Below are 7,816 nucleotides of genomic sequence, written 5' to 3'. Positions count from 1 at the left end.
GTGAAGCATTGTTTCTTCTGAAGTGCTGCTGATTCAGGTGGCTGATTCTAATAAAGAGTCTTGCAGGATGACTGGTATGAGCTTAAGTTTCTGTTTGTTTTGGAAGTAGGCTGTATCCTTAGGGCATACAGTGTTTCTTGTCTCCCCTTTGCCAAGATTATTGGGAAGACCTCACCAGAATCCTCCTCCCCAACATCAATCTGGAGAAGTGTCTCAGCATGTTTTTCTTGCATGGTATGCTCCATTTTGATGTGTGTGTGCGTGAGTGTGAGACAATCACAGTCTGACTGCAGACATAACACGTACAAGAGACAACTGTTTAAGTAGCAGTTCTCATTAGGTGTTTGTACTGCAGAAGAGAAGTTTTGTGGAGATATTGAAGCATGGTGATTGTAGTTTTCAAATTTGCTGGTAAATGCTTAAGCATACAAAGCCTTAATTGCTCTGACTTTTAAAATGCACTTCATTGAGTCCTCCACAGTGATCACTTTTTTTTTTTTGCAGGATTTTAACTAAGTGGAGTCCCGTGTGCTACATTGCTTAATACAAACTGTGTTGCAAAGTCAGATCGCGCCACCTACTGCTTGAAAGTGTTAACTACAACAAGCTGTTTCAAGGTTCATGCCAGTATTAACACTTTGTTGCATCAGAACCCAAACTGGTGATGCATTTAATACAATAATCTGTTCAAGAGATTAGATTTGTTTTTTTATTTAAAAACAAACAAACAAAAACAACCCCAAAATCAAACCCCCCAAACAATACACTGCACATTCAATAAAAGCAGCAATATGGACTCGCCTACATAGAAAATCAAGTATACGCAATAAACATATTTACATATTACACAGTCATATTGCATTATGCTATACTATAACAATGTACTCATTTCTATAAGCACATTTCTATACTTTACATACACATCACAGGATAATGGAATATGTCTTACAAGTTGCTCCTCAGACTCTTAAGGTAGAACAGTATGATAAACACATTTGTTACCAAATAAAGACTAAAGAATTCATGTCACACTGAAAAAGAGCACTTGGGTTTCCTCCAGTTCTCTCATCACGTAGTCACTTGTTCATTAGAACAGAAGAATTCACAAACTTCTTCTCTGGATGGTGTAAATTAAGATACAATTCAAAAGGGGAATAATTAGAAATAAAGAACCACCAAACTGTGGACTCAGTCTGAAAATTGACTCAAACTGTTCGGTCATTGCAACTGTTAAAATAATTTAAAGAATATTACATAGAATAGAATAAAAGCTGCAAGATATTGCACTGTATAAACACTTGTTTTGCTATTATCACATGGTCAATAAACTAATATACAATAAGCCAACTGTACATTGAACCAAAATACCTTTGTGTTTACAGCAAACATACTATTACAGCTTAATGCTTGCCTCACCACACATTCTTTGTTCTTGAATGCAAATATGCAGCTGATCGTCTGACAACAAAACTGCTCACACCTGCTTTGTAAAAGCACTTGAGCAAGCAGTTTTTCTGGCTGCATGCGATTCTGCTGTAGTGCATTTGCAGGTATGGAAAGCAGACTGGTCTTTAGTAGTGCGGACTGTTGACAACGCAATGTTCCCAATCCCTGGCCATTTCTGTCACTGTGACCATGTCACAAACCGTCCATCATGGCCAGAAGGTCGTCCCCTTTGTTGCTGACACTGGGAGACTGATCTCCTGACTCTGTAAATTCACCCATGATCTTGGCCAACTCTGCATTGGCTTGCTGGTCCTGAAAGACAATAAAACGCACCAATCAGGAGTGTTGGATGGGCCATTACAGGGATTTGAGCCTCATCACAGTAAATCTGGTTGGTCTGGCAAAGCCTCACATCTTGAATCAATTACTATACAGTCTTAAGCCCAACACTGAGATAAGTAACATTTAGCCCTCAGTGCAATAAAGGTTTTATCAGAGGCAGGAACAAATAGTCCATCAGTGGTTCGACTGGATTTCCCCCGCCCCCCCCTGTCAGAGATAAGAAGCCTTGATTCAGTCTTTTTGAAGTTTACCTCTCTTGCTTCTTGGTTCAAAGGGGCGAGCAATAGGGCATTTGTTCGGATCTGAAATGTATCCTTTTTCACCTGCTGTTTGACGGATGCTACTTTAATAAACAGTCTAGAACCTCTATGAAAGCTGTGCTCATGGCTGTTACAATGAGTCCTATAATTCAAATAATTCCATGAAGAGTCCTGATCATGCATTGAGATTTTTCAGAACTAAGGTCTGTTTTCAGATACGTTTCATTTCACTGGAAAAGCAAGATGTTTATATATGGAGGTTAAAGTGGGAGAAGAGCAGCACCCCATCAGAGATAGAAGGGAAAGGGAAGCAGATTGTCTAAAGCATAACAAATACCAGTGTAATTTTGTAAGTTTTCCTGGTATGTAATCAGTTGTGTAGTTTCTGCAGTGACAACAACAACAAAGTTCTCATAGTGTTGAAAAGAACAACAATACTGAGATTTTTAATTTTATAGTCTACCCTTGCCCTTTGATGACAAATTGCTTTTCTGTAAATAAATATGCCAATTACACACACACACACACACACACACACACACACACACACACACACACACACACACACACCAAAAAATGCTGGATATGCAGCTTTCCTACACAAGTTGGCTGCGATTTAAGGTCATTTAGATTTACCTTGGTTGCTTGGATGTTTATGACTCCATATGAAAGCTCATCGGGTCTTGATATTAATGCCTCTCTGTAACAGAGTCACAGTGTTACTTCTGATTGTTTCAAAGAAAATAAAAAGTATTTTTCACATTTGGAATAGTAATGAAATCATTACATCTGATACATATGGACACTCACTCTTCTTCTTCGTCAGTAGCAAAGAGGCTAATTCGGAAGCCAGTGTCTGCGTTTCCTGGTTTCTGAACTTCTAACCCTCCCATTAACCTGGCCAGCAGGTTCAGTTCCTCTTTGGCCAGAGGGTTTGGAGCAGCGCTGACCTGTTGACACACAACGGTGTGTTAAATTTAAAAGTGAAGTTGTATGCTTTACATTTATAATCGTTTTGTGCGTTATTGAAATTGTCAGTTTTCACCTTTGTATGCTGAGCAGAATTTTTAGATGTGCCAGACATGTGAGTTTCCACTGGGCGACTTACACTGTACCTACATTTGGGTTTTGTTTTTTTTTTAAAAAGGGAGAAAACGTGTCAACATACAATGGTGTTCAAACACTGACAATGAAACAGTCTTTCAACATTGTAAGAATGGTTTGTACAATTTTAAAGTGAAAAAGGAAACAATGCACACCAAGACATCTGTGCTCTGTTAAGTTTTGACTAGTGTCAGACCAAAATTTGGTTTTTAGGGCTTTGTGCACATACTTCACAAGGAAATGCCAGATGATGAAATTTTCAAAGCTGTGACTCACTGCTTAAGCTTTTAATGAACAATTCACAGCTTAAGCAATGGAAGCAGCTGCCTATCATTCTGAAACACATCAATTATTAGCAAAAACGGAGGGTGGGGTTTGGAAAACTAAGAGAACTTTCAGAGAGAAATTGTAGGATTACTAAAAAAAAAAAAAAAAAGCTGTTGTTTGAATGCAAAAGGCCTTCGGGAAGATTTAACACGAAGCTGAACTGTTCTGTTGTGCTGCAACAGCTGTGCAAACGTGACCACCATCAGAAGAAAACATTTCCTGTATCCTTACCACAAAACTAAGCATCAGACGTTTGCAAATCAACACCTAAACCAAACCTTGTGCATTGTGGAAACAAGTACTACAGACTGACATTTTTAGAGCTACATTCAGCAAAGGTATATGTGTAGAATAAAAGGATGGTGATTTTAATCAAATGCACCCCTCTCCAGCTGTGCAGGATAGGTTGAATTTGATATGTTTTAGGCTCTTGTGGTAGCCAGTGCAACTAGTAGAAAGAAGAATTAATTAATTTAAGCAAATTCTGGAAACTAAACACAGTATTAGTTTAAAAAAAAAAAAAAAAAAAAAAAAAAAAAAAAAGAAAGAAAAAAGTTGATTGTAAAAAAGAAAAAGAAAAGAAAAGAAAAATAAAGATGCTGTCCACAACAAGATAATGATCCTTAACACAATACACTACCTCAAGGGTGCTTTTGCAGTTCCTTTCATTATCCTTTATAAAGGTTAATCGGGTAATTTCGCTTTTGTGTGCTTAAAATCCATCTCGTCCTGGCTTACTATCACAAAAAATGAAAACTGCATAAAAACAACAAGGCATGTTTATATAAGGGAAGATTCCAGCATCGTACATGTTTGTGCCCAGTTTTGTGACTCTATCACCAAAGATGTCAAAAGATCCTTCACGGAGTGCAGTGGTATAGTTCCCTCCATTATTGAACTTCAGCCTGGTGAATTCCTCACCTGTACAGCTGAACATCCTACAAAAAAATGACACACACACACACACGCACGCACGCACACGAGAGAAATAGAGACAGGAAAGCATTTAGTACATAGTATGATAAAGAGCCTTTATTTCCTGCTTAAATGTTTCACACAGCAAATCCTTAAGAATTTTGATCCAAGCTAAACATGCACGGTATCTAAAATTAGAAGTCAAATACTTCTTGAACGAGACCTCTGTAATGCAATTAGCTACAGATAAGCTTACGTAAAATCAGATTACGGTGTCCAAGTAAGATAGCAAAGAGACAATATGCAAGACAAAGCGGCAGACATTAAAGTTCAATGAAAAGAGAAAGAGTATATTATCAAAGCCACTTATTTAGTCTTACTCATTGACAATATTCTTTAAACTTCAGACTGCCTGGGTCTGAGGGATAAGAGCTCTTTACTGTGGTACCTTATCAAGCCAGGGACTTGAGTGCCATGGGGCACAGGACCACTGGTGGGAAGAACAAAGCGGCCATTTGAATTCTGCACTTTGTCCTTGAGGAAAATAGATACCTGCCATAGAAGAAGGTACAAACACAGAGAAAGTAAACATTAACTGAACAAGCAGGAAAAAATTAGTTATACCATCTTCATAATAAAAAGTCACAAATGATGACTCACCCTTATATGCATGTCTTGAAAGAAGATAAGAAGAGTTTGTCTAATCAGCTGGAATTCACCACTGGACAAAGGCGTATACATCTAAAAATACATATTGGTATTAAAAAAAAATCTAAACTGATGAAAACATTTATTTATGCTGGCGGTACTGGCAACACAGAATTGAAATCGCTAGCTTAGATGGCTTTCTTTGTCTTAAGTGGGCCTTCATAGCTTGCTTGGTCATTTCTAACACAAGAGGTGAGTTTTGTCTTGGAGGAGAAGGCCTGAGGAGAAGTAGTGACTCTCAGTACATCACCAGCTGCAGTATAAGAGTGTTAAACCAGTTCATATGCCACGTGATTACACTCTTATTAAGAATGTCCTTGATTTTCTTTCCCCCATGAGCTTTTCTTATCTTCTTCATTTATCTTTATGTAGTTAACCAAGGGGAGCTTCTTTGCATGCTACTTTTTTTAAAACCATATACATCTTGCTGCAAACTGCAGGAAAAAAAAAATCCCCACAAGCAATATAAAATATTTCTGACTATATTTTCTTGTAACAAATGTGAAGACAGCAAAGTCCCACATGTAGTACCTCTATCAGCTGTCGGTAAGTCTCATCAACCTGGCTGAGAATGCTGGGAGTATCTTTCACAAAGTCTTTGATTGCATCCATGTGGTTGAAGGACACAAGGAGGATGTCCTTAGGTCGTGGACAGAGAAGCACCTGATACTTAAAAGCCATGGTCATCAAGTCATAGAGCTATGAACAGGGACACATTCATCAACACATTGTCTTAGGCATCAGAAAAATGCATGCTGTTGTTGAGTGATAAACAGTAGAGGGAGACATAGTATGTAAATGAATGTGCCTTATGCTTAAACACAACAAAAATGTTACATTATACACTTGATTTATATTGATTGGCATGAAGGCAAATCTAATGTAGATCCAATATGCATAATGAAAAGGCTGTGATAAAAACATCTCTGTGTGGTTTTGAAGAAATGTAACTGGTGCATGGATAGAAAGTCAATGCTTGTAATTAAAAATGCAAACAAAATATTGGGAGCACAAGAGTAAATTAAAAACACACAGGCTGTATATGAATACATGATGTCTTACCTTGTCCATACTAGCTTGATTGAGTCTCATTATGGATGCGTGGGCCAACCTGTCAAACACGGTCCGTAGGGCCTTCTTGGAATAAAGCTCCTGTGGCTTAAAAAGCTCCTCCAGGAACTTTTTGTTAAACATGGTGGTGATGATGTCATTCATAACTATTCAGACAAGCAATTAAAGCACAAAATGTTAATTAAGGTTAGACAAATGCCCTTCCCATACTATTAGCTCAGAAGCAGGCAGATTAGCGCTCTACACTCTACATTGCCAAAAACGATTTTACCCAGAGCTGAAACCCAAAGACCCTAACAAAGCAGCAGACCTATTTATCAGAAATCCTACAGCCAAAGATGTTTTTTTTGGAGGGTGGGGGGAGGTTTTGCCTTTTTTTTTTTTTTTACCAGTATTGCAGGAGCAATACTTACCTTAACTAAACCTTTAGGGTTTACTTAAAAAGTGCTTACATTTTAGATCACTCAAGTTTGGGAAAGTAACATTATTTTGTGGCTAACTTACTGGGGGTTCAAGGTATATGACTAATTCACTTTGGTTCATGAAGTGAAGTAATTTGTCCAGCATATGTATGCGAACGCCACCTTGGAAGCTTGAAAACTGGAGTTTTGGAATACAGACACACATAAGAAAGGTTGTTACAACCAATGAAGCAGGACATTGTTTGTCAGCTCATCCGTTATTCATTCATTATTTACGCATGGCATGGGTTCAGGCTAAGCCAAAGCAGAGCAAAAGAGCTACTAATGCATCAGCGCCTCATTGCATCTTGTAATAATACCTCTCTTTCTGTCCGCCTCTATCCAGCCAGGTATTGTAGAAACTTTATCAATCCAAAGGGAAATGGTACGTAAGTAAACAGCTGATTTTAAGACTGCCACGTGTGCTGGTGGTTAATGCTTAACATCATCTAATATCATTTTACAACAAACCAGTGATATCTTTTAAACTGACAGAGCGGCAACAATACACAATTGTTTTACAGGGCTTCCAGTCACACTCTCCTACGAAAAGACATGTCTTATTTTGACTTTCTGATTCGACAGAGACACCGACATCATCAATACAGAAACAAGTAAACGAACAACATACATGTGCACTTACTGCGGTCTAACATTAATATTTTTTCTGAACAGGATAACAATTGTGTTGCTAGCTGGAAAGCTGCTAAACTAGCTACCTTTCTTAGCTTTGTCAGCAGGGATATTCTGAGCTCGGAGACGCTGGTCTAGGATGTACAACATTTCCCCGCCGAGATTAATGAAAAGCAGCGGCAGAGTCCTTGAAGACATGATGGAATTTGAACAGCTGAATCTTTCCAGACAAAACAGCTAGCTCGAATGTTTTAGCTGGTGGGTGGTCTGTCTGTTTGGTAAAGCCGCTTCTGGTTGCCAGGCCACGAAATAAATAGCCAATCAGAGCCCTATGTAGTAAATACGTAAAAGAAAGGGGCGGGATTAGACGAGGTACAACCGCGTTGTAAATTAGGAGCTCACTGATTAGAGATAGATGGACCATTTTTCACCATGTAGTCATACATATTATATAATTATATATAATATAATGCAAACCAGTGGTTTCATGGCAAGTCTAAGCATTCTAACCAGTACAATTCGACTTATATGACAATTATAACGATATTA

The 7,816-nt window shown here is 38.2% G+C and overlaps 1 protein-coding gene across 3 annotated transcripts; it reads right to left on the bottom strand.

Annotated features, from left to right (window-relative positions):
- Positions 1 to 686: 686 nt before the first annotated feature.
- oscp1b (organic solute carrier partner 1b) lies at positions 687 to 7,661 on the bottom strand. Of its 3 annotated transcripts, none has more exons than XM_085471896.1 (10): positions 7,354 to 7,656; positions 6,165 to 6,319; positions 5,634 to 5,741; positions 5,055 to 5,135; positions 4,843 to 4,946; positions 4,289 to 4,417; positions 3,094 to 3,163; positions 2,859 to 2,998; positions 2,685 to 2,748; positions 687 to 1,758 (listed from the first exon to the last, which is right to left on the bottom strand). In XM_085471896.1, exons 1-10 carry the CDS (start codon positions 7,463 to 7,465, stop codon positions 1,639 to 1,641), a joined length of 1,083 nt encoding a protein of 360 aa, XP_085328022.1. In that variant the 5' UTR covers positions 7,466 to 7,656; the 3' UTR covers positions 687 to 1,638. The 3 variants fall into 3 exon arrangements, with proteins under 3 accessions (XP_085328022.1, XP_085328021.1, XP_085328023.1); XM_085471895.1 differs by having other exon boundaries at positions 5,634 to 5,801; positions 7,354 to 7,654; XM_085471897.1 differs by lacking the exon at positions 687 to 1,758 and having other exon boundaries at positions 2,684 to 2,748; positions 2,836 to 2,998; positions 5,634 to 5,801; positions 7,354 to 7,661.
- Between the last annotated feature and the right edge of the window lie 155 nt (positions 7,662 to 7,816).

This window comes from Copadichromis virginalis, linkage group LG11 (assembly GCF_057382275.1).
Source record: "Copadichromis virginalis isolate Kocher_CV1m ecotype Utaka linkage group LG11, C_Virginalis_male_GT1.1, whole genome shotgun sequence".
NCBI classification, from domain to species: Eukaryota; Metazoa; Chordata; class Actinopteri; order Cichliformes; family Cichlidae; genus Copadichromis; species Copadichromis virginalis.
Note: the sequence above shows the minus strand (reverse complement) of the source record. Positions and strands in the feature narration are given on the sequence as shown.